At 44.6% G+C, this 26388-nt stretch overlaps 1 protein-coding gene across 1 annotated transcript in view; it reads right to left on the reverse strand.

Moving 5' to 3' along the window:
- Window positions 1-26388, reverse strand: part of SPOCK1 (SPARC (osteonectin), cwcv and kazal like domains proteoglycan 1) — a 554568-nt gene that overhangs the window by 21732 nt on the left and 506448 nt on the right. Inside the window, exon 7 of the mRNA XM_022588868.2 lies at window positions 274-390. Within this exon, the coding sequence (XP_022444576.1) occupies window positions 274-390 (117 nt within the window). The remainder of the gene's footprint in view (window positions 1-273; window positions 391-26388) is intronic.

The following is a 26388-nucleotide window of genomic DNA, read 5'->3' on the forward strand; positions in this document are numbered from 1 at the left end:
AATGCATTTTCCAAAAGGACTGTACTAAGCACGTGATAATTTTGCAAGCAGACTTTAAAAAACGTTAAGGTGTAGTGTTTTCTTGATTCTAAGGCATTTCCCTCTCCTCCGATATTTCTGAAACTGGGGCATACTTCAAGTCAGTGTCTACATTTAACTTAGTGTTTCTTTTAACAACAGCATCTTAGGGCGGTCAATCAACAACATCCAATAACTGAGGAGGGAATGTGGTGTTTAAAATGAGGTAAATTAGCGAGAGTAAAGCGGTCTTACTGCCTTGGGCTGTGTCGGAGCTGGTGGGCTTGACGACCCTGTTTGCATCCTCATGGAGGGCTCCAAACCAGTCTTTGAGCCGGGAAGCGAGGTTCCTCAACTCCTTGTCCGTGCAGGCTGGAGAAAAGAAGATGGAAGAAACAGTGAGTCCGTGGGCCTTCTCCTCGTTTGAACTCTCTGCTCTCAACATGTGATGCTCCTAACAGACCTCCCTCTCCAACCAGGATATGGCTCCTTATGCCACTGTGAAAATGCCACTGTGAAAATGCCCCAAAGATGCTGCTCTCACAGGTAAAGAGTATGACAAAGTGAGAGCCGAGACGCCCATGGCAAGCAGCGCCATGCACAACCGAACTTGGACTGCCTTGGCACTCTGAAAGCAAGCCGGGATGGCCTCGCCATCATGCACCAGCCTCCAAAGACCGTCACGGGTCCCTTTTGCTAACCCGATCAAACTTGCTATTGCAGTTGCCAGAGAAGATGTTTTCCACTGAACTCATGGCAAGAGATTAACATTTAGGAACAGCTAATGCTCTTCGGGAAAGGCTGCCTGGGACACCAAAAGATCCCAGTGAGAGCGACTCTCGATTTCGCTTTAGCCCACGTTTGGGTTTGTGGATGTGGCTTATGTTGCCGGCCTTTGAACAGACTGACTTGACTTTTCCCTATGGACAGATGGATGCCTTGTCCCTGGAAGAGTCCTTTCTATATGCAGCCCATCTTTAGCATTCCGGCTTATCTTTTACGGTATGACAGAGCAAGGCCAACGAATACTCCTGAGAACAAGAAGAAAATCCAGATGGGTGGATGGGTAGGTGGGTGCGGGCTATTTGACAGTCTCATAGAGAGCTAAGACTGGAGGAGAGAAATCCCCAAAGGAGGGACAATGGTGCAGAGGAGGGAGCTGACTTTCCCTAGCTGCCTGATTTTACCCTAATTCTGGGTGCTGAGAATTCTGACAAAGGGTCCAGGCAGTGGGCCGCTCCCAAGAGGCAGAAAAACCAGCAATGCATTTAGCGGTTGTTCGCATCCGGAGGGACAGGAATTAGAGACCTGAGGAGGTAAAGCCTCAGTAAATAGGAAGTGAACCCCACAACTGTCAGTTTTCCCAAATTCTAAAGCTGCAGGAGTCAGGCTGTGAAGCCAAGCAAGCCACATTACAATGCAGAGCCAGGTTCTGAACGTCTCATGGTGCTGACAAGATGTAGATTAAGGCTAGAACCTATCAGTGCGGAGAGACCCCAGTGGAAGGCACGGGGGTAGTGACGAATGAGCAGAGGGTCTCGCTCAAACCCCCATCCAGCCTTCACTAAGTGCAGCGTCTCACTCAACTGAGGCGACCAGCCCCCATCTGAGCTGCAAAGGGATGAAGCCCCTCCAGAAGACAATACTTTGCAGAGCCTCTCCTCATTTTTATAGTTCATGTCTGCTTGCAGGAAAGCCCATCTTTCCTGAGCCTGGGGCTTGGTCCTTGATGGAGAACACGAGCCAAACCTCCCAGCCCTCAGGCAGGAAAGGACTCTCTTGCCCTCCATCTGAGGGGAGGTGGTGAGCAGACCCAGACTGGGTCTGTGCAACCTCAGTGCACATGTATAGCTGCTTCCTTCCTTCCAGCCGGGAGCCAGAGGTAAACTCTGTAAAGCATGGAGTGTGTGGGCATTGTTTATACGCAGGTTGCTAATGACCTCAAGACAGTACCTGGCGTTCAACAAGCAGGACACGACTGTATCTTAAAACACCAGGCAGGCAACGGCACTGAGGTCTGTCGGGAGAGCTCTGGGGTCTCACTGCCTGCTGTGAATCCCAGCTTGACCGCTGGCTGGCTGGCTGGGTGACTCAAGTTTCGTCATCCGTAAACTCAGGGTATCATTATGTGACTATAAATGAGATGAGGTGTGTTAGAGGGCTTAGCAAAGCACATGGTATATAGTAATTACTCAGCATGTGCCAGCTATGAGTTTTATTACCTCTACGATTGTTTTTATACAACTTATCAGTAAGTTTGGAGCAAATAGAACAGCATTCAGAAAACCAGTAAGACAAAGATACCTAAACACAACTGGCTTTGGCCACACAGGAAACGGGTGAACACAGATACCTGTGCTATCCAACAGAGTTACCGTGAGCCATATGTGGCTATTTTCATTTAAATTAACTAAAATGAAATAAAAGTCAACATTTCGTTCCTCAGTTGCACCCACCCCGTTCCAAGTACTCAGCAGTCACACGCGGCTAGCGAATGACTGCATCTGGGAGAGCGCAGATACAGACTACTTCCATCACGGCGGCCGAACATTGTATGGCGAGCGCTGGATGAAGTTAGCTATCCCTTTGGGATTTCCAACTTTCGGAGGTCCATCATGATATCCTGACAGGCAAGCCTGTGCCTCCAGTCCTTCCCTCCAATCTGAACAGATTAGCCGAGGAAGGAGACCACAAACTCGCTCAAGCTGGGAACCCGCATCTCATGCTGAGCCATAGGAGGAGGAGGAACAGAGCGCCACACGGCTCTGCCAGGTACCAGGACTGGCCCCCGGGCGCAGGCCCCCACTAACGTGCTTATCGGCCCCAACTCAGACCCTCTGGGGACTAGAAGGCCCTCTTTTCTGAGTTTTCAGACAGTGCACAGCTCTAAACGGGAGAGGAGGTGGTCTGTTTTTCCGAGGAGAATGGGATATGGGCTGTATAGTCAATCTCACATTTGAAAAATGGAAAATTAATAGTATCTATTTCTTCCTGATTGCCATGCACACCATCTATTCTAAATGTTCTTTGAGCAGAGAAAATTGCCAAGTCAACTTGCAAAGGAAATGAATCCCCATCTCACACTGCAGGATAAATTAGTCAGTCATGTTTAACTAAACCCTGACAGATGTGCAGTTAATCTATATCTTTAGAAGACGGCTGAATTTCCCGCCGACTTCCCAAAGTACACAGGCTTTGGATGGCTGATGGAACCAGGGACTGGAGTCTCGAAGGAGCAAATCTGTCGCTCAGGGAGAAGTCCTCAAGCAGGACACCACTGGCCTGGGTAGAGAGAGATCAGAAAGCTGAATCGGAGATAGGAGGCACTCAATTACTGGGCCCTGTTCACTCACAGTGTCCTCAACCGAATGGTCCTTACAAGGAGAAAGTCAGGCACAGTCTGCCTGGAGCCAGATATATCCCAGAGGAAAAAAATAATCAAAGACGACAGCACACAGAGAGCTATTTGCTCAGATTTGGTATTCTAGCCACAACAGGCTGGCAATGGGAGAAAAGCGCTTGCCTTTTAAGATGCCTATCATAGCCCCTGATAAAGGTCGGAAAGGAGGACTAACGCTTTGAGAAAGAGGGGACCCGAAGGGTACCTCTCACACACTCGGTTCCTTCCTGGGGAAAAAGTAATTTCTGTGTGGAGGAAACCATAAGACCACGTCCACCTGCCATCTCACGCCCTGCCTGGAGGCGGGCAACTCCTGTGATTTCTAGAGGGGGTGTCTGATGGCCTCTCCACTCCTCCTGGTGAGAGAAACAAGGTCCTCAGGCAACCAGCATCAGATCATCAGAGGGAAAGATGCTTCTGTCTTGGGAAGGGATCTGGCTCAGTCACAGACGCCGGGGCGGGATCCCTGTCCCCTACTTTACCTTCCCAAGTGGTGGGCGCAGTCAGTGCCCTGCCCTCCTACTCTCCATTCTCTTCCCTCTCGCCCCCAGCCCTGGCTTCAGCTCAGTTTTAATTGCTATCATCCTCCCAGTCGTCTCTGCCCAGCATCCTCTTCCTCAGTCTTTCCATATCTGCCTTCCTGTTCCTACAGGTTACTCTCCATCTTCCTTCCATGATCTCAGTCTGCCGAGCATGGCTGGTGTGTTGGTGGCGTCTTGGAGATCCACTGACCCCAATTGCCACCTCCTCCCGTAGTCAGAGAATGGCCCTCAGAGCCTCAGGGCAAACACCTGGGCCTGGTGTCCTGGACTCCCGCGCAAAGTTGCCTGCTTCTTGCTAGCCCACTGCCAGCGCATGGTGCCACCATGACCTCCCACCATCAAGACAATGGTAACAGGCTCCTAATCGGTCTCCCCTCCGCCGAACAGCCGCCAAAGTGATCTTTCTAAAATGCAGATTTGATCAAGTCGCTTCCCCACTTAGCTACTCCAGAGGCTCCCAACTGCTCACCCAAACTCCTCAATGTGAGATCCATCTCTAGTCTCTCCTCCTCGGCCTCCAGGCTCTGCCCTTACTGTCCTTTCCACGCACCTGTTCCCCCTGGAGCACATCTCTTCTCTTTGTCTTGCTAATGCCTACTCTCCATCAGATCTCTGCTTTAAAGGTATTTTCTCTCTGATTCTCTAACCCGAGAACCAGGTGAGTTTTCCCTGTTATAATGCTTTCGAAGTCTTGCTCCTCAGATGGCACTCAGCACACCTGTAACTTCTGGCTCAGCGTCCATCTCCCCCTCTAGATCATAGCAACACAAAACATGCCCCGGCTCAGGCCTTGGGGCCCAGCACCTTATGCGCTCAGCTCCTGGCATAAAGAATGGGATCTCCCTGGTGGCCCAGTAGTTAAGAATCCGCCTCCCACTGCAGGGGACACGGGTTCGAGCCCTGGTCCTGGAAGATCCCATATGCCACGGAGCAACTAAGCCTGTGCACCACTGCTACTGAGCCTGAGCTCTAGAGCCTGTGAGCCGCAACTACTGAGCCCATGTGCCACAACTACTGAAGCCCGCACGCCACCACAATGAGAAGCCCACACACCGCAACGAGGAGTAGCCGCCGCTCGCCGAAACTAGAGTAAAGCCTGTGTGCAGCAACAAAGGCCCAACACAGGCAAAAATAAACAAACAAGTAAATAAGTAAAAAAGAATGCTCTCAACGCATACTTATTAACTGGGCATAACAGTGCTCTTGCTGCCTTTTGTAAACTTCAATCCGTCCATCTGCACAATGGCGTAATAAAGCTTAGCTCATAGCATCACTGCATGGAGTAAGATGAGACACTATCAATAAAACATAGCTCAGGGCTTCCCTGGTGGTGCAGTGGTTGAGAGTCCGCCTGCCGATGCAGGGGACACGGGTTCGTGCCCCGGTCCGGGAAGATCCCACAGGAAGATCCCACATGCTGCGGAGCAGCTGGGCCCGTGAGCCATGGCCGCTGAGCCTGTGCGTCCGGAGCCTGTGCTCCGCAATGGGAGAGGCCACAACAGTGAGAGGCCCGCGTACCGCAGAAACAAAACAAACAAACAAACAAACAAAACATAGCTCACAGTTACTGGCATACAGCAGGGACTTGATAAATTTATGTTCCCCTTCCCATTTCCCAATTGTCTGCATAATATGTTAGAATTTTATTCCTACGCTTTTTTAAAAAAAAAGCCTGAGGAGACGCCTGGGATATAAAGAATGACATCTCTCCTCTCCTTATTTTGTAGGTGGGTCAGTACAAGTCCAAGAGATTCAGGTTATAATTTATATCTGCCTTCCTCAAGGTGGAAAAAGCTCCATGATGGGAGGGCTTGGTCTGATTTCCCCACACCTGATATTCCCAGCACTTACCATAAGGATGGATACATAATTGTTGCTCAAAATATATGTATTGAAAGAAAACATGAACACAGTGGTTATAAAATCCCCAAGTCAAACAGCTATCAGGTGGCAGAGACAGGATTTGGATCTCGGCTATTATCTTGCTGGGCTGCCCCTGGGTCCTGGACCAGCTTTTTGGATTGATTGGGCTTGTGGGTAGCCAGTACTAACTGAGGCAATTAATATACTTGGTCCATGATGTTCTGGGTTGAAAAAAATCGAAACATCAGGCCCTCACAGGTAAAGGAAGCTCTGCCAGCAGAGGAAGCTAGCTGAGTATCAGAGGATGGAGGGAGCATGTAGGCTCCCACCTTCATTAGCTTTGGTGTGGATCTTTGCAAGGACTGCGTCCAGCCTGCTGCCTTCCTGTTACGCTCCCAGAAGCATGTATCACCTGTGCAGCCACTGGGGCTTTAGTAGAGAAAAGTACAGGGCCACTGCATTACTCCAAATGTGCAGGAAGACAGTTCCCTCCCCAAGGAAAGCACAGCACTCGGGCAGAGAAGGGCCCAGGTAAGGTGGTGCTCTCCCAGTGGGCTTTCCCTGTTTGGAAAATATGAACAGAATGCAATAAGCAAGTGTAAATAAGGCACATGCAGCCTCTGTGGAAGGTATAAAGCCCTGGAAAGAAAATGTAGAAATCACTTTTTCTACCCGGGCACTCTCTCCTCTCTCCACAAGGCCTGAAGCTTTAAGGGGTATTAGGCACAAGGCCTGAAGCTTTAAGGGGTATTTATTAGGCACGATGGGCTCTGAATGCAGACAGTGTTGAAACAAAGGCTGGAGTGCATCATGAGTGGCCCAGCTGACGGGAGGGAGAAGGATACACTGTGGCCAACATCATAGGGTAGAAAGCGGTGACAAGGTCACTGCAGCCCTGGTGGGGTCATGAGAGAGGAGGGGGGCACTCTGATCTATGAGTATTTGCCTATGGAGAAGTTAGCCCAGGTAAGCAGTGCTGGGGGGAGAGAGTGGATTGCTCCTTCACCGAACGAGCGTCAGTAGCCTGGCTCTGCCTGCCCCCATCACCCCTTCTTCCCTGCCTCCTCTGTCTTCCTTCAGACAAAGCCAAGGGTTAGTGAGGAAGTTTCAAAATAGGTAAAGCCTTTGGAAGGGGAGAGATAGGAGCTGGGAAACCTGTGCTCCTTTGAAAAGTGCTCCCAAGGGCGATGACTGGTGTTCCAAGCTGATCTCGGCTTATTGCTGACTTTGGGGGCTGAATGACATGCTGCAAAGCCCTCTTAGAGGATTAGAAAGGGGGAAGGTAAGGAGACAATCCGAGGTATAAAAATATGTCAGAGATGAGGTAAAAAATAGAAGCGGGGCCAGACCGTAGACATTCTGCATTTAGAGCTACAGTGTTAATATCTAACAGAGAGAGCAAGTGTGAGTGTGTCTGTGCGTTACAAATCCTGACGGAAGCCACATTTGAACACCCAATTGGGGATGTTTGAAAATGGCAAATCCGACACGCAAGCATTATAGGATATCTGTAAGCCTCTGCTAGGGAACCAATTACCGGTACACTCTGGAAACTCATGAAATCTTGCAACTAAAGAGCCAAACGAGAAAACCACCTGCCCGTCACATGGACCCTCCCTCCCCAACCGTAGCCTCACCAGTGCTTAGCTCAGGACTCGGGCAGAAGCTAATATGAAAACAATAAGAATGTAACTTAAACTTTAGTGCCTCTGAAGGTAATTAAAGAGTTGGGCCAGACTGGAGTTTTCTCTGAAGCAGGCCGGGAGGCCTCTCAGAAATGACGACCTGGTGCTGGTCCTTTCAAACTAATCTCCTTCAGCCCTTCTAGGTGCTGTTGTGCATAATTAGTTAATCAGAGCAGCAGTGGATCGATGCACTCAGAGTGTTTGCAATTAGCATCTTCTGTAAAAGGTCCAGCTGAGCCTCCTTCAGGGCCAAAATAGGTGCTGGGCAGAGCCTGGACTGGATCGACTCAAGGATGTCTTCCTGAACTGCCTTGCCTAGGGTCCAGCCTCTTCTTTCTACCCTGGCATCCTCATGCTGCTGGGAGGCTTCGGCTGCCTCTTCCCAAGAGGGACTGGGTCCCTCGTGCCGCTGAATATCTAGCACACAGCAAGTGCCCCAGTGCTGGTGGGGGGAGTGTGCAGGAATGCTCAGCAGGGGGTGCTACACTCCACGGGAGCTTGAAAGACAGGGAGGACAGCAAGGCTACAGCTCCCTTGGGAACGTGGGCGCTAATCGGCTGGAACTCAGAGAGGTAAGAGTTGGTTGATTCTGCTTAGCATGGTTTTTAAGGGCAATAACCAGCCATACTGCTTTAAAAGAATCCCAGGGAGGCAGGAGAGAGTATCTAGGCTCTGGAGAAACACAGAGCTGAGCTCTGAAGCCAGCTCTGCCATCCTAGCTGAGACTGGACAGGTGACTTTTCCAATCGTCAGTTTCCACATCTGCAGCATGGAGGTGATGACAGAACAAGCTCGCAGCATCATGGGAGGACTGGACTAGAACAGACTTAAGTGTTCAGCACTCGGTAACCACTGGCTCTGAGATTATTTGTGTTTGTGGATCCACCAAGTGGAAAAGTATGGGAATCCAGAGCATGCGTGTGGTATTTTTCACATGAAACAACCCCTGAAGCCAGCTAGTAGGATACGATACTCCCCTGCTGTTTCTCAGAGGTGAGGCAAAATTGCCAAGGTCCTACAGATGGTCAACAGTAAAACAGACATTCAAACCCAGTTCTCCTGATTTGACATTCACTTGATCTGCTCACACACCATGATGCCTGGTGCCTGCACCTCTACTCTGGCCCCATAAGCAAGGGAGACCCTCTTCCACAAGTTAAAGACCACGCACTTGACCACAGGGGTCAGAACCCCACTCCCTGCCCTGAATACAAACGGGTTTGGCATTGCATTAAGAGTTCAAGCTTCTACATACAGATGGCCAATAGGCACATGAAAAGATGCTCAACACCGCTAATTATTAGAGAAATGCACATCAAAACTACAACGAGGTACCACCTCACGCCGTTCAGAATGGCCGTCATTAAAAAGTCTACAAGTAACAAATGCTGGAGAGGGTGTGGAGAAAAAGGAACCCTCTTACACTGTTGGTGGGAATGTAAATTGGTGCAGCCACTACAGAGAACAGTATGGAGGTTCCTTAAAAAACTAAAAACAGAATTACCACATGATTCAGCAATTCCACTCCTGGGCATATACCCAGGCAAAACTATAGTTCGAAAAGATACACGCATCCCTATGTTCATAGCAGCACTATTTACAATAGCCAAGACATGGAAACAACCTAAATGTCCATCAGCAGGTGAATGGATAAAGAAAATGTATGTACACACACATATACATACACACACACACACAATGCAACATTACTCGGTCATCAGAAAGGATGAAATAATGCCATCTGCAGCAACATGGATGAACCTAGAGATTATCAATACTAAGTGAAGTCAGAAAGAAAGACAAATACCGTATGGTATCACTTATGTGTGGAATCTAAAATACAACACAAATCAACATATCTACAAAATGAAAAGAGACTCAGCAGATATAGAGAAAAGACTTGTGGCTGCCAACGGGGAGACGGGGGGGTATGGGAGGGAAGGACTGGGAGTTTGGGATTAGCAGAGGCAAACTATTATATATAGGATGGATAAACAATAAGGTCCTATTGTAGAGTACAGGGACCTATAGTCAATATGCTGTGATATTTTCCCTAATGGAAAAGAATATGAAAAAGAACATATATGTATAACTGAGTCACTTTGCTGTACAGAAGAAATTAACACAACACTGTAAATCAACTATACTTCAATAAATTTTTTTTAAAAATTAAAAGAAATAAAAAAAGAGTTCAAGCTTCTGGGTCTGACAGCCCTGGGTTTGAACACCAGCTCCCAGTGTACAAGTGGTTGGTTTTCACATAAGTCACTGCTCTTCTCCGAGAGTCAGGTTTTTCATCTGTAAAGTGGTGACATTAACAGTCTCAAACTCATGGGGTTGTGGTAGGGATTTACTGTGAAGATGAAGCTTTAAGAAACCAGCAGGCAGCCACCACCATCTTCTCCTCTGAGGAACGTCAAGGGCTGGTAGCACTTACCCTTGGGAGGCTGAGAGATATGCTCCCAGCCATAGCAGTTTTAGTGGCAGAAAACACAATCAGGACTTCCTGACGGGATTTTTAAGGCACATGCAAGGTGAATCCCCACTTCTAATTGGAGGTCGTCTAACAGAGATTTGAGCCAGGTTGTGCCTGCTCAAATTAAATTGCATTATTATATGTAATTCCCGTTTTTACTTTTCAGCGCCTAAAACATCAATATATATGCGTGTTCTCTTACCCTTAGAGAGTGCATCGTTTTGTGTAAGGACAGGCATGAGCAAAGGAATTAGGGCCCCATTATTCAGGAGCTCACTAATAAAATCCGTATTAAAAAGCAACCTTAGAAAGAGCTTAAGATACTGGCATTAAACTGGGAGGAAAATGAGTTAAACTAATTAATGGTACAAGCTACAAGAAAGGACAGATTATAGAAGATGGCAGAAGAGTAAGACGTGGAGATCACCTTCCTCCCCACAGATACACCAGAAATACATCTACACGTGGAACAACTACTACAGAACACCTACTGAAAGCTGGCAAAACCTCAGACCTCCCAAAAGGCAAGAAACTCCCCACATACCTGGGTAGGGCAAAAGAAAAAAGAATAAACAGAGACAAAAGAATAGGGACGGGACCTGCACCAGTGGGAGGGAGCTGTGAAGGAGGAAAGGTTTCCACACACTAGAAGCCCCTTCACGGGCAGAGTCTGCGGGTGGTGGAGGCGGGAAGCTTCAAAGCCGTGGAGGAGAGCGCAGCAACACGGGGGCGGAGGGCAGAGCAGAGAGATTTCCGCACAGAGGATCGGTGCCGACTGGCACTCACCAGCCTGAGAGGCTTGTGTGCTCACCCGCCGGGGCAGGCGGGGCTGGGAGCTGAGGCTCGGGCTTTGGTCTGAGCACAGGGAGAGGACTGGCGGCGTGAACACAGCCTGAAGGGGCTAGTGCACCACGGCTAGCCGGGAGGGAGTCCAGGGAAAAGTCTGGACCTGCCAAAGAGGCAAGAGACTTTTTCTTCCCTCTTTGTTTCCTGGTGCGCGAGGAGAGGGGATTAAGAGCGCTGCTTAAAGGAGCTCCAGAGACGGGCGCGAGCCGTGGCTATCAGAGCGGACCTAGAGACAGGCATGAGACGCTAAGGCTGCTGCTGCCGCCACCAAGAAGCCTGTGTGCGAGCACAGGTCACTTTGCACACCTCCCCTCCCGGGAGCCTGTGCAGCCCGCCACTGCCAGGGTACCATGATCCAGGGACAACTTCCCCCGGAGAACGCACAGGCGCGCCTCAGGCTGGTGCAACGTCACGTTGGCCTCTGCCGCCGCAGGCTCGCCCCACACTCTGTACCCCTCTCTCCCCCTAGCCTGAGTGAGCCAGAGCCCCCGAATCAGCGGCTCCTTTAACCCCGTCCTGTCTGAGCTAAGAACAAACGCCCTCCAGTGACCTCCATGCAGAGGCGGGGCCAAATCCAAAGCTGAGACGCAGGAGCTGTGCGAACAAAGAAAAGAAAGGGAAATCTCTCCCAGCAGCCTGAGGAGCAGCAGATTAAATCTCCAAAATCAACTTGATGTACCCTGCATCTGTGGAATACCTGAATAGAAAACAAATCATCCCAAATTGAGGGGGCGGACTTTGAGAGTAAGATTTATTATTTTTTCCCCTTTTCCTCTTTTTGCAAGTGTGTATGTGTATGCTTCTGTGTGAGATTTTGTCTGTATAGCTTTGCTTTCACCATTTGTCCTAGAGTTCTATCCGTCCGTTTTTTTTTTAATTTTTCTTAATAATTATTTTTTATTTTAATAACTATTTTATTTTATCTTACTTTATTTTATTTTACCCTCTTTCTTTCTTTCTACTTTTTCTCCCTTTTATTCTGAGCCATGTGGATGAAAGGCTCTTGGTGCTCCAGCCAGGAGTCAGTGCTGTGCCTCTGAGGTGGGAGAGCCAACTTCAGGACACTGGGCCACAAGAGACCTCCCAGCTTCACATAATATCAAAAGGCAAAAATCTCCCAGAGATCTCCATCTCAAAACCAGCCCCCGGCTTCACTCAACGACCAGCAAGCTACAGTGCTGGACACCCTATTTCAAACAACTAGCAAGACAGGAACACAACCCCACCCATTAGCAGAGAGGCTGCCTAAAATCATAATAAGTCCACAGACACCCCAAAACACACCACCAGACGTGAACCTGCCCACCAGAAAGAGAAGATCCAACCTCATCCACCAGAACACAGGCAGTAGTCTCCTCCACCAGGAAGCATACACAACCCACTGAACCAACTTGCCACTGGGGACAGACACCAAAAACAACGGGAAGTACGAACCTGCAGCCTGCAAAAAGGAGACCCCAAACACAGTAAGATAAGCAAAATGAGAAGACAGAAAAACACATAGCAGATGAAGGAGCAAGATAAAAACCCACCAGACCTAACAAATGAAGAGGAAATAGGCAGTCTACCTGAAAAAGAATTCAGAATAATGAGAGCAAAGATGATCCAAAATCATGGAAATAGAATAGAGAAAATGCAAGAAACGTTTAACAAGGACCTAGAAGAACTAAAGATGAAGCAAGCAATGATGAACAACACAATAAATGAAATTAAAAATACTCTAGATGGGATCAATAGCAGAATAACTGAGGCAGAAGAACGGATAAGGGACCTGGAAGATAAAATAGTGGAAATAACTGCTGCAGAGTAGAATAAAGAAAAAAGAATGAAAAGAATTGAGGACAGTTTCAGAGATCTCTGGGACAAAATTAAATGCACCAACATTTGAATTATAGGGGTCCCAGAAGAAGAAGAGAAAAAGAAGGGGACTGAGAAAATATTTGAAGAGATTATAGTTGAAAACTTCCCTAATATGGGAAAGGAAATAGTTAATCAAGTCCAGGAAGCACAGAGAGTCCCATACAGGATAAATCCAAGGAGAAACACGCCAAGACACATATTAATCAAACTATCAAAAATTAAATACAAAGAAAACATATTAAAAGCAGCAAGGGAAAAACAACAAATAACAGACAAGGGAATCCCCATAAGGTTAAGAGCTGATCTTTCAGCAGAAACTCTGCAAGCCAGAAGGGACTGGCAGGACATATTTAAAGTGATGAAACAGAAAAACCTACAACCAAGATTACTCTACCCAGCAAGGATCTCATTCAGATTTGATGGAGAAATTAAAACCTTTACAGACAAGCAAAAGCTGAGAGAGTTCAGCACCACCAAACCAGCTTGACAACAAATGCTAGAGGAACTTCTCTAGGCAAGAAATACAAGAGAAGGAAAAGACCTACAATAACGAACCCAAAACAATTAAGAAAATGGGAATAGGAACATACTTATCGATAATTACCTTAAATGTAAATGGATTAAATGATCCCACCAAAAGACACAGACTGGCTGAATGGATACAAAAACAAGACCCATATATATGCTGTCTACAAGAGACCCACTTCAGACCTAGAGACACATACAGACTGAAAGTAAGGGGATGGAAAAAGATATTCCATGCAAGTAGAAACCAAAAGAAAGCTGGAGTAGCAATTCTCATATCAGACAAAATTGACTTTAAAATAAAGACTATTACAAGAGACAAAGAAGGACACTACGTAATGATCAAGGGATTGATCCGAGAAGAAGATATAACAATTGTAAATATTTATGCACCCAACATAGGAGCACCTCAATACATAAGGCAAATACTAACAGCCATAAAAGGGGAAATCGACAGTAACACAATCATAGTAGGGGACTTTAACACCCCACTTTCACCAATGGACAGATCATCCAAAATGAAAATAAATAAAGAAACACAAGCTTTAAATGATACATTAAACAAGATGGACTTAATTGATATTTATAGGAAATTCCATCCAAAAACAACAGAATACACATTTTTCTCAAGTGTTCATGGAACATTCTCAGGATAGATCATATCTTGGGTCACAAATCAAGCCTTGATAAATTTAAGAAAATTGAAATTGTATCAAGTATCTTTTCTGACCACAACGCTATGAAACTAGATATCAATTACAGGAAAAGATCTGTAAAAAGTACAAACACATGGAGGCTAAATGATACACTATTTAATAACGAAGTGATCACTGAAGAAATCAAAGAGGAAATCAAAAAATACCTAGAAACAAATGACAATGGAGACACGATGACCCAAAACCTATGGGATGCAGCAAAAGCAGTTCTAAGAGGGAAGTTTATAGTAATACAATCCTACCTTAAGAACCAGGAAACATCTCAAATAAACAACCTAACCTTGCACCTAAAGCAATTAGAGAAAGAAGAACAAAAATACCCCAAAGGTAGCAGAAGGAAAGAAATCATGAATATCAGATCAGAAATAAATGAAAAAGAAATGAAGGAAATGATAGCAAAGATCAATAAAACTAAAAGCTGGTTCTCTGAGAAGATAAACAAAATTGATAAACCATTAGCCAGACTCATCAAGAAAAAAAGGGAGAAGACAAATCAATAGAATTAGAAATGAAAAAGGAGAAGTAACAACTGACACTGCAGAAATACAAAGGATCATGAGAGATTACTACAAGCAACTCTATGCCAATAAAATGGACAACCCAGAAGAAATGGACACATTCTTAGAAATGCACAACCTGCCAAGACTGAATCAGGAAGATATAGAAAATATGAACAGACCAATCACAAGCACTGAAATTGAAACTGTGATTAAAAATCTTCCAACAAACAAAAGCCCAGGACCAGATGGCTTCACAGGCGAATTCTATCAAACATTTAGAGAAGATCTAACACCTATCCTTCTCAAACTCTTCCAAAATATAGCAGAGGGAGGAACACTCTGAAACTCATTCTATGAGGCCACCATCACCCAGATACCAAAACCAGACAAGGCCAATATCACTGATGAACACAGATGCAAAAATCCTCAACAAAATACTAGCAAACAGAATCCAACAACACATTAAAAGGATCATACACCATGATCAAGTGGGGTTTATTCCAGCAATGCAAGGATTCTCCAATATATGCAAATCAATCAATGTGATACACCATATTAACAAATTGAAATAGAAAAACCATATGATCATCTCAATAGATGCAGAGAAAGCTTTCGACAAAATTCAACACCCATTTATGATAAAAACCCTGCAGAAAGTAGGCATAGAGGGAACTTTCCTCAACATAATAAAGGCCATATATGACAAACCCACAGCCAACATCGTCCTCAATGGTGAAAAACTGAAAGCATTTCCACTAAGATCAGGAACAAGACAAGGTTGCCCACTCTCACCACCCTTATTCAACATAGTTTTAGAAGTTTTAGCCACAGCAATCAGAGAAGAAAAGGAAATAAAAGGAATCCAAATCGGAAAAGAAGAAGTGAAGCTGTCACTGTTTGCAGATGACATGATACTATACATAGAGAATCCTAAAGATGCTACTAGAAAACTACTAGAGCTAATCAATGAATTTGGTAAAGTAGCAGGATACAAAATTAATGCACAGAAATCTCTGGCATTCCTATACACTAATAATGAAAAATCTGAAAGTCAAATTAAGAAAACGCCCCATTTACCATTGCAACAAAAAGAATAAAATATCTAGGAATAAACCTACCTAAGGAGACAAAAGACCTGTATGCAGAAAATTATAAGACACTGATGAAAGAAATTAAAGATGATACAAATAGATGGAGAGATATACCATGTTCTTGGATTGGAAGAATCAACACTGTGAAAATGACTTGACTACCCAAAGCAATCTACAGATTCAATGCAATCCCTATCAAACTGCCACTGGCATTTTTCACAGAACTAGAACAAAAAATTTCACAATTTGTATGGAAACACAAAAGACCCCAAATAGCCAAAGCAATCTTGAGAACAAAAAACAGAGCTGGAGGAATCAGGCTCCCTGACTTCAGGCTATACTACAAAGCTACAGTAATCAAGACAGTATGGTACTAGCACAGAAACAGAAATATAGATCAATGGAACAGGATAGAAAGCCTAGAGATAAACCCATGCACATATGGTCACCTTATCTTTGATAAAGGAGGCAGGAATGTACAGTGGAGAAAGGACAGCCTCTTCAATAATTGGTGCTGGGAAAACTGGACAGGTACATGTAAAAGTACGATATTAGAACAATCCCTAACACCATACACAAAAATAAGCTCAAAATGGATTAAAGACCTAAATATAAGGCCAGACACTATCAAACTCTTCGAGGAAAACATAGAACACTCTATGACATAAATCACAGCAAGATCCTTTTTGACCCGCCTCCTACAGAAATGGAAATAAGAACAAAAATAAACAAATGGGACCTAATGAAACTTCAAGGCTTTTGCACAGCAAAGGAAACCATAAACAAGACCAAAAGACAGCCCTCAGAATGGGAGAAAATATTTGCAAATGAAGCAACTGACAAAGGATTAATCTCCAAAATTTATAAGCAGCTCATGCAGCTCAATAAGAAAAAAACAAACAACCCAATCCAAAAATGGGCAGAAGACCTAAATAGACATTTCTCCCAAGAAGATATACAGATTGCCAACAAACACATGAAAGAATGCTCAACATCATTAATCATTAGAGGAATGCAAATCAAAACTACAATGAGATATCATCTCACACTAGTCAGAATGGCCATCATCAAAAAATCTAGAAATAATAAATGCTGGAGAGGGTGTGGAGAAAAGGGAACACTCTTGCACTGCTGGTGAGAATGTGAATTGGTACAGTCACTATGGAGAACAGTATGGAGGTTCCTTAAAAAACTACAAATAGAACTACCATATGACCCAGCAATTCCACTACTGGGCATATACCCTGAGAAAACCATAATTCAAAAAGAGTCATGTACCACAATGTTCATTGCAGCTCTATTTACAATAGCCAGGACATGGAAGCAACCTAAGTGTCCATCATCGGATGAATGGATAAAGAAGATGTGGCACATATATACAATGGAATATTACTCAGCCATAAAAAGAAATGAAATTGAGTTATTTGTAGTGAGGTGGATGGACCTAGAGTCTGTCATATAGAGTGAAGTAAGTCATAAAGAGAAAGACAAATACCGTATGCTAACACATATATATGGAATCTAAGAAAAAAAAATGTCATGAAGAACCTAGGGGTAAGACGGGAATAAAGACACAGACCTACTAGAGAATGGACTTGAGGATACAGGGAGCAGGAAGGGTAAGCTGTGACAAAGTGAGAGAGTGCCATGGACATATATACACTACCGAACGTAAAATAGATAGCTAGTGGGAAGCAGCCGCATAGCACAGAGAGATCAGCTCGGTGCTTTGTGACCACCTGGATGGGTGGGATAGGGAGGGTGGGAGGGAGGGAGACGCAAGAGGGAGGAGATATGGGAACATATATGTATAACTGATTCACTTTGTTATAAAGCAGAAACTAACACACCATTGTAAAGTAATTATACTCCAATAAAGATGTAAAAAAAAAAAAAAAGACAGATTTCCCTGTTAAACCCATTAAGACTATTCTTAGTAACCAGATTTGAGGAGCTTTTAATGGTTCTCCTGATTCTAATGATAATTCTTCATCTGGAAAAAGAAATACATTTAGAAGTTACACAATGTTTGTAAATGTGCATTATTGGAGTAGCACTTATTTTTTCCCCCTGAATAATCTAGAGCAGGGAGGTTAGCTCAATGAAATAAGCTTTTAAAGCTTCTGATAAGATCCACAGATTTTTCCACACTCTAGGGCAAAACAAAATGTTGAATATGCAAAATATTGGTTAAAAATGCCAACTCTGGCTTTGTGTTTCCCAGGCAGTGGGTAGGCATTTCCCTACATGGGAAATTTTGACTAGATGAGCAGTACTGCAGAAAACAGCAGTTTTACTGAAGGATTTCATAGCCAACCAGATTCCCTAGGTCCTCAACTAATAAAGACTAAGCTGGAAATAATGACATCAGTTCTCACCTAAAATCATCAGTGGCAGATGCTTCAGGACAAGGTGTGAGATGCAGCATCCACCTGGACTTCTGAGAGCAGTGGGAGTGGGCAGAGCCCTGGGAAAGGGGCAGGGATGGGGAGGGTCAGTCCCTGCCTGGGCCATCCCACCGCAGAGAGGCAGACTCAGGGTCTGCAAATCACTTTGTGTTTGTTAATGTATGAGCTCAAATGGCTGGTGACAGTCAGGGAAGACTTTCAAGAGGAGGCGGGACCTCAGCTGAGGCTCATGTGCGGGGAGGACTTTGAAAAGGAGAAGACATTCCAGGCAGGTCTTAGAAATAATGAGGAAGCCAGCTGAAATTAAGTGACTGATTTTTACAGCTGATTTATATTTAAATTAGCTCTGCTCGAATTAAACACAACAACTTTAGGGCTTCCCTGGTACCGCAGTGGTTAAGAGTCTGCCTGCCGATGCAGGGGACACGGGTTCGTGCCCCGGTCCGGGAAGATCCCACATGCCGCAGAGCGGCTGGGCCCGTGAGCCATGGCCGCTGAGCCTGCGCATCCGTAGCCTGTGCTCCGCAACGGGAGAGGCCACAACAGTGAGAGGCCCGCATACTGGAAAAAAAAAAAAAAAAAAAAAATATATATATATATATATATATATATAAATCAAAGATATAAATGTTTGTGTATATATAAAATCTGTGTATCTGCTCAAAGATATTCCATTATTTCACACATTATATAAATGCTTACGTGCATTCCAAGGACCATTTTCTGACCAGGTAACACTTACTATTCCAGGACTGACACTAGCCTGTATCTGCAGGAGGTTTTACTATCAGAAACATATTTTTAAGGTACATAAAAGAAGAATCTCCATTCCTAACTGGCAATTTGTGTCCAGTGTAATCTGTTCAAATTCAACATGCAAATCTGGGCATTTTTAAACATAATTTGAGTTTCCGTGTTTTTTAATACCTAAAGAACCAATACATGCGTGTATGTTTTTACCCTTAAACATGGCATAAGCTTTGTTATTTAATGGGACAGGAAGCCACAAAGGATTGGCAGAAGACCATGACTGCCAAGCTTGGGATGGAGATCTGATGCGAATGGCCTGGGATGTGTAAGGAACCTGAGATGGCCTCTTTAATTTGTGGGTGAGAGGGGGACGTCAGATTAGGTGGGGACCAGGAGAAGATTTAGCCCCAATACAGAAAACCACAAGTTCCTCTTAGTCCTTCCCCAGAACTCCTCCCCTTCCTGGTCTAGAGTGGATGGTGACATGGGTATATGGGCTGATTGGAAGATTGGTAGCACCATCCTCTTCCTGTGACAGAGGTCAAGCAGTACCTCCAGGGGTACTGGAGTTGGAGTCTAGGGTAAGAGGGTAGAGGTGGGAGCTGGAACTGAAAACTCCCAATTGGAACTGAGGCCAGGATAGAATGATCCTGGAGATGCCTGGAGCAGACGCCTCCTGGCATCTTCACTCTCATGCTTCTAGTGGACAAACTGATAGAGGACCAGGATAAATAAGGCAATGTCTAAGGAAGAGCTGCCTTCTGAAACCATAACGGGAGTCTTAAGCTATTCCAAATCTTGCCAGGTTCAGTGTCTGACTCACTATTCTTTTCACTCTTCAGGTTATGCAACTCACTCTAAATTTGTCTCCACCTTACCCTGGAAGACTTAGGGCACAAATGGGTATAGTGACTTGACATGATAAGAGGACGGTATCCAAGCCTCAAGGGACCTCCTCTGGACTCACAGAGGACCTTGTGACTGGCACAAAGATGAAATAGTAGCTATTATTATTTCTATTTTTAGAAACACTTCTATATTTGATCACAATTGCCTGTTTAGACATCTAGTATCTAACAAGGCAGCATGACACAGCTAGCAATTTCCCTGTTCCCCTCCTAAATATCATATATAATCAACAATGTAAACAGAAGAAATACCATAAATTCCATTTTCAGTAAAACTAGAAAAGAGATATAATCCTTAGCTTTGAACAATATTTCAGAAGCCACCCAGATGGAAGTATAATGTCCAGATAGGCCAGTAAAAAATTATCAAAAATATGTTTCTGATAAGTGAAGGACTCCTCCTGAAGTGATAGATCAGCATTTCCTGTTCAGCAAAATCTACGGGATCTGAAGAAAGGACAGGGCACAGATCAAGCAGAAGCTATACACGTAGAAAAAAGCCAATAAGAAAGCAAGAAAAGAGTGTAGTGGCCTAGAGGCAGCAGGTCCCAGAAAATGCTCACAGCGTTGTTCTTCCTGTTGGCAAGAGGCACTCCAAAGTGCAAGAGCAACAGAGACAGCTGATGAGAGAAACCCTCTTGGGGCTGATCTGTTTCATAGAAACAGAAACACAGAGGAGCCATTTTAGCAGGAAGCCATCTGTCACTGGTGACACTAAAGCAGAGTGCTTTGGGATTGTGAAGGCTACAAAAATATAAGGGTACCCCCCCTTTCATCCATAGGACTCCCTTTTGAATAGGTAGGCCATTAAAGTCTAACTTATTCCAATATTTTTTTTTTTTTTTTTTGCAGTACGCAGGCCTCTCACTGCTGTGGCCTCTCCCATTGCGGAACACAGGCTCCGGACGCGCAGGCTCATCGGCCATGGCTCATGGGCCCAGCCGCTCCATGGCATGTGGGATCTTGCTGGACAGGGGCACGAACCCGTGTCCCCTGCATCGGCAGGCGGACTCTCAACCACTGCGCCACCAGGGAAGCCCTCCAATATTTTTTAAAAGATGCTTTCATGTTGAGATTTTATATATACGTATGTAGTTTCCATATGTATGTATGAAAATTATGGAAAAGAGCAGCAAAACAAAACTTACCACAGAACACTCAGCAGAAAAACGGAAAAGGTGAAAATGTGTACAGAGTATGACACCATGAATTAAAACAATCACTTTTATGAAGAAAGACAATGAAACAGTATACAAGAACTCAGAGAAGAGATGAAGAGACCACAGAGGAGATGGCATGTGAACATTTAGGTCCCAGGAGAGAAGGAGAAAGAAAAACCCAAATCATCATAAAAATGAAGCCAAATTGGAAGAAGCACCAGGGAGGACACTGTGGGAAACTCACTAAGAGAGAAGGATGCCGGAAATGAGAGGAGTGAACAACATGGAAAGGAAATAAGGGATTACAAAGGATTAGAGAGCAAAAGACAGCTATAGAGAGGAGGCAAAGGACATACTACAGGTGCATAGCTGGAGCCTGTGAAGACACAAAAGAAAACAATGGAACGGGACATATGTTTAAAATGCAATTCATTAGACCATTCCTAAAATAAAAGAAGAACTGAATCTACATATTGAAAAGGCACAGCATTAGCCAGGGAAAATCAACCTAGAATAGTTGATACTAAGATCAACTTAGTATCAACCAAGTTGTCTTTTTAACCCAAAGGGGAAAAATAATCCCTAAACACAGATTTTTAATTTTATTATTATTTTTTTTTCTGTATGCGGGCCTCTCACTGCTGTGGCCTCTCCCATTGCGGAGCACAGGCTCTGGACGCGCAGGCTCAGCGGCCATGGCTCACGGGCCCAGCCGCTCCACGGCATGTGGGATCTTCCCAGACCGGGACACGAACCCGTGTCCCCTGCATCGGCAGGCGGACTCTCAACCACTGTGCCACCAGGGAAGCCCTAAACACAGATTTTTTAATCAACATGATCTGTGTGCTGTTCTCCATCCTGCCTTGTGACCTTGGGCAGGTCTAAATTCAATTTCAGCACTCCCTGAGTCAGACGTGCGGGGGATGCAGAGATGATTAGGACATGGCCCTTGCCTGGTGGTCAGTCTCCCCTCTCCTTATTTGTAAAAGGACAACGTTTTCCATTCACTGTATCTGTGGAATTTTAATGACAAAGACCTTTCTCCCAGAATGTTCTTTGCTGGAGAACCAAGGCTCAGTTCCAATATATGTTCATCTGTGGAATCCTCTCAATACCCACCCAGGAAGGTTCGACCGCCCCTTCATGGGGTGTCCCCAGAGCCCTACACTAAAAGAATTCCACTTTTATGTGCTATGTCACAACCTGTCATCCCTCCTGGACTCTGAGCCAACGCAGCAAGGATTCTGCAACAGTCACATCTGTGCTCACCCGCAGTTCCCAGCAGAGTGTCTGGTCAAAGGTAGGCATATATGCAGAAGGCACAACGGACATAATCTGAATATTCTGAGCTAAGTGAAAACACTGTTCCCATTACCATAAAAGTACCAGGAATAAACACGGTGAAGAGGTCAAATAAGAAAGTGCCGGTGTGTGCATCTGAGGATGAGGGAGGGAGTTATAACTACCACCAAGACAAATAACTTCCAGCCAGAAGATGACTGGACTTGGGTGGGGGAAGAGGCGGGAGAGATACATGGGTGCCTGAGTCTATGACGCTAACTATATACAAAGACACACACATTGTCTTAGTGAAGCCTCAGGAAGTCCTGGGAGGGTGATCCTATGACCTCCACTTCGCATTTGAGAATACCAAGGTCTAGACAGGTTGGGGCCTTGCCCATTCTCACCTCGTCTCCCTGCCACACACATGTAAAGGCCAAAGCTGGCATTTGAACCCAGGACCAAATGATTCTAGTCCGTGCTCTTTACCCCACCCACGCCGACTCGCTTATGGGAAGGAAGGGCTTATTCTTCTATCGCAGATGTCATACTGATTCCCCCTACCCAAGGAAAGAAATTACCAGAAAGCCTGGCAACTCTGAGCTCAGGGTTCCACAGGCTGAAGTCTGGCTCACGGGCTTACAGATTAGTGCTAACCCACCCTGCTAACACCTCAGCCGGCCTGGCAGCATCCAGGGGTCCCTGGGATCTCCTTGTCCTATTTATTTGCATATTGTGATGGAAGGATGCAAGAAGGACTCCACACACTTGGCTAGTTTCAGCACTGGCTTCTCATTCCTGCCTGGATAGTTACCACTAATTTAGTTTATCTGTGTCTCCGTGAGCTTATTTGGAAAACATGGAACACTGCTTACGGAAAATTAAGCTTCATTTTCTTTACGCATTCAGCCAATGGTGCAGGAAATGGTGATTTGGAGGTAACTGGCTTATGCATATGTAAACATGATACATTTAGCAAATTATGTAGACTTCACACTTCAGAGCACTGAAGAAAACAAAGGTACCTTCCAAGAAAGCTTTAGTGCAATAGAGCCATTCTGAAAGGAACAGAATTATTGGTTTGTAAGAATAGTTGAACTCAGATACAAATGGAAAATAATGATTTACACTGTGGAGCAGGGGGTGGGCATAAGCAGAATTTGAACAGGTCTAATTTGAAGTGGTGTTAAGGTGTCTCTAAGGACTTCAGAAGAATTATAGCCCATGGCGTGCTTTGAGATTGAATTCATGGTATGATGAGGTCGTGCATTTCAAACTCAGTTCCACTGTGACTCCTCACGTTTCACACAATCTCCCAGCATATGTTTTTCTCTTTGAACCTACAGAGAGAATTCTAGGTGTACCTTTAGGTCAAAAAGAATTGCAAGAGTTAAAGCATCCCTCAAACCGATTATCTTTTCTATTCTCCACTAAGACCTATTGCCTAAGTCCCTTCTAGTATCTCATCAGTAATTAATTGCACTGAAAATTTAACGTATCACTCCACACAGGGCAACCTTACAAGCCAGCACTGCGGATTTCAGAACTCCTAAACAGGGCAGGTTAGAGTGCCTGAACTTGAGGGTTTCCAACCTGCAGACCAAAGTGGAGGTGCTGCATGTGTCTTCAGGCACTGCCTCCAAGGGACCCACTAACTTGCAGGGCCCAAACAGCCCACCATTGACTGTAAGAGACAAAGTTACCAGGGCAGCTTGGCTGCGTTGCTTTCATCAATACTAACACCAGTAGTGATACTAATGTCCCAAGAGCTGCCATATATTAAATACCTACTATTGCCGAGAACCATAAGAGCACCTTGCCTTCATTTAATCCTGGTGATAACTCATCAAAATCGTTACTATTACTTCTCTCTTACTGATAGAAATAGGTTAGGGAGGTTAAGTGACTTCTTTTCTGGCTGCCACTGAGTGCTTAGGATATGACAGGTGCTATACACACAAACATGACCTCACTGAATCATCACCCCAACTCTCTACGAGGTGGGGAGTTTCATTAATATCCATTTCCCAAGCTGTGAACCAGAAGGAAGTTACATTACATGTCTCAAGTCAAGCTAACAAAGGGTAGAGCCAGCAATCACATTCAGGTCACAGCCACAGCCATGTCTGTCCCACTGTGTGCTGCATTCTTACCATTTGAAGAGTTCCCCATTGCCGGAAAAGGAGGAAGAGCGGGTGAAGGAGCATCTTGAGCTTGCGGAAGTCATGCTGGTCTCTGGTACCCCATGCTCCCCCTCCCATCCTCTCCCCCGACCCCTGACAACATGCTCCCAAACACACATACCCCATCCCCATTCCAAGTGATAGACTTGTAAATCTCTGCAAGAACCCTTTGAGGAAGGCACTATTATCATTACCATTTTATAGCTGTAGAGACTGAGGCTTGAAGAAGTTACATAAACGCCACAAAGCCAGTGACACGTTAGGCAGCAGGGTCAGGGTCTGCACCAAGGCTGTCTGACTCTGATCCTGTACCCTCAGCCAGGAGGCCACAAAAAAGTCAATCTAATCATTAGAGACATGGTATGGATGGCCCAAGAGTCAGTTCTAACTAGGGTTCTGGCTCAGGAGGAAGAACGCACACTGAAAATTATGACCCTTTAGCAGATTTTATATGAGACTTAAGCAAGCACAGATGGCTACAAAGATTTCGTTGTATTCTTACCAACAACTACAGTGGTTACAACACACACACAACCTAGAAACAAATGTCCAATAATAGGGATTAAGTTATGGTTCACAAATATGCTAGAAAACTGAGAAGCCATTAAAAAATATGACAAAGAAGGATATTATGACGTACAAAATGTTTACAATATATTAAGTGAAATAAAAGCAGAATACTAAGGTATTTATGGACTGATCCCACTATTGTAACACAAAATGGGTAGTGTAGTGAGTCATGTAGAGAGTCAGAGAGACAGACAGAGACAGTCAGAGATGGGAAAATATAAAATAAAAGACTAAAAATGGGTCTGTTATGTGGGAGGTTTCTCTATTGTGTTTCTGTCTTTTGCCTGTTGATGTTGTCTAATTGTTTACAATCAACAAATGTCCATTATTTTGTGATTTTTTTAAAGTTTTTTAGGCCTAAGATAAATACAGTCCATTGAGGCTCCAAAAAGATTGCTGGAGACCAGAGCACCACTTTCCAGAGTTTGGAGTGCATGGATGTTCCCAGAAAAGAGTGTCATGGAGAAATTCATTTGGCAAACATTCTATTTATCGTTGGTGATTTGCAGTGCAGGGTCTCATGTTAAGGAGCTGGAGGAATCAGGCTCCCTGACTTCAGACTGTACTACAAAGCTGCAGTAATCAAAACAATATGGTACTGGCGCAAAACAGAAATATAGATCAATGGAACAGGATAGAAAGCCCAGAGATAAACCCAAGCACCTATGGTCGCCTAATCTATGACAAAGGAGGCAAGAATATACAATGGAGAAAAGCCATTCTCCTCAATAAGTGGTGCTGGGAAAACTGGACAGCTACATGTAAAAGAATGAAATTAGGACACTCCCTAACACCATACACAAAAATAAACTCAAAATGGATTAAAGACCTAAATGTAAGTTTGGATACTATAAAGCTCTTAGAGGGAAATATAGGGAGGACACTCTTTGACATAAATCACAGCAAGATCTTTTTTGATCCACCTCCTAGAGTAATGAAAATTAAAACAAAAATAAACAAATGGGACCTAATGAAACTTAGAAGCTTTTGCACAGCAAAGGAAACCATAAACAAGACGAAAAGACAACCCACAGAGTGGGAGAAAATATTTGCCAACAAAGCAACTGACAAGGGATTAATCTCCAAAATATACAAGCAGCTCATGCAGCTCAATATCAAAAAAACAAACAACCCAATCAAAACATGGGTGGAAGATCTAAATAGCCATTTCTCCAAAGAAGACATACAGATGGCTAAAAAGCACATGAAAAGATGTTCAACATCACTTATCATTAGAGAAATGCTAATCAAAACTACAATGAGGTATCACCTCACACCGGCCAGAATGGACATCATCAAAAAATCTACAAATAGTAAATGCTGGAGAAGGTGTGGAGAGAAGGGAACTGTCCTACACTGTCCGTGGGAATGTAAATTGGTAAAGCTGCTATGGAGAACAGTATGTAAGTTCCTTAAAAAAACTAAAAATAGAGCTACCATATGATCCAGCAATCCCACTCCTGGGCATATATCCGGAGAAAACCATACTTCGAAAAGACACATGCACCCCAATGTTCATTGCAGCACTATTTATAATAGCCAGGGCATGGAAGCAACCTAAATGTCCATCAACAGAGGAATGGATCAAGAAGGTGTGGTACATATA

This window comes from Delphinapterus leucas, chromosome 3 (assembly GCF_059928025.1).
Source record: "Delphinapterus leucas isolate spDelLeu-1000000601 "Yukka" chromosome 3, BTC_Dleu_Yukka2, whole genome shotgun sequence".
NCBI lineage: Eukaryota > Metazoa > Chordata > Mammalia > Artiodactyla > Monodontidae > Delphinapterus > Delphinapterus leucas.